This window comes from Pundamilia nyererei, unplaced genomic scaffold (genome assembly GCF_000239375.1).
Source record: "Pundamilia nyererei isolate P.nyererei 1_Seehausen unplaced genomic scaffold, PunNye1.0 scaffold00264, whole genome shotgun sequence".
Classification (NCBI taxonomy): Eukaryota; Metazoa; Chordata; class Actinopteri; order Cichliformes; family Cichlidae; genus Pundamilia; species Pundamilia nyererei.
The window spans coordinates 159,477-160,166 of NW_005187665.1; the positions used below are offsets into that span (position 1 = coordinate 159,477).

A 690-nucleotide genomic window follows, 5' to 3' on the forward strand; every position below is an offset into this window, starting at 1 on the left:
GTTTATAACTTTATCCCTCCTCTAAAGGTTTTCTGTAATTGTGTTTTATGCACCAAGTGTGATTCATTTTGAAGATTTCAAATCAATCAATGCTAACCACCAGAGGGCACTCTGGTAACAAAAATGTTGTGCTTTCCCCCACAATGGCGTGCCTTGGGTCTGATGTTATGCATTTCTCAGTGGAGATAACTCACAGCTGTATCGCAATTGGATTTCTTATCTAATATGTGGCTCATGAATTCAGTTCTACTCAACAATGCAATTTTTAAACTTTCAAGCGGTTTTCAATTTTAAATTTCCCAAATAGACTTTAAAGAGATTCACTCAGTTTTCCACCCCAAAGACAGGATTATACCCCACACAGCTGCATATTTTTGGAGTTGTGGAAGTTTCATATGTCACTGTGGCCCCAAACCTTGCATAAATAATTCAGTTGCTAGGGTGAGTCACTGATATAGACACACTTTCTTCTGAACTCACAATGTTGTCCAAAGTTGAAGGTCTGTGGGCCTCCTGTTGTCTGGTGGCATCAACCTCTTCTGTCCAGGCAGCAGCTTTCTGCTGGAGAGTAACCCCGTTCTGCAACACATCATCATCAACACACACACACACACACACACACACACACACACACACACACATACATAAAGATAAATCCAGTTAGAGAAGTAGCAGCTGAGCAACGCCGCG

The 690-nt window shown here is 41.4% G+C and overlaps 1 protein-coding gene across 1 annotated transcript in view; it reads right to left on the reverse strand.

The window, feature by feature from the left end:
• Positions 1-429: 429 nt before the first annotated feature.
• LOC102213260 (brain-specific angiogenesis inhibitor 1-associated protein 2-like protein 2) overlaps positions 430-690 on the reverse strand; it is a 9,638-nt gene continuing 9,377 nt past the window's right edge. Inside the window, exon 8 of the mRNA XM_005750174.1 lies at positions 430-579. Within this exon, the coding sequence (XP_005750231.1) occupies positions 430-579 (150 nt within the window). The remainder of the gene's footprint in view (positions 580-690) is intronic.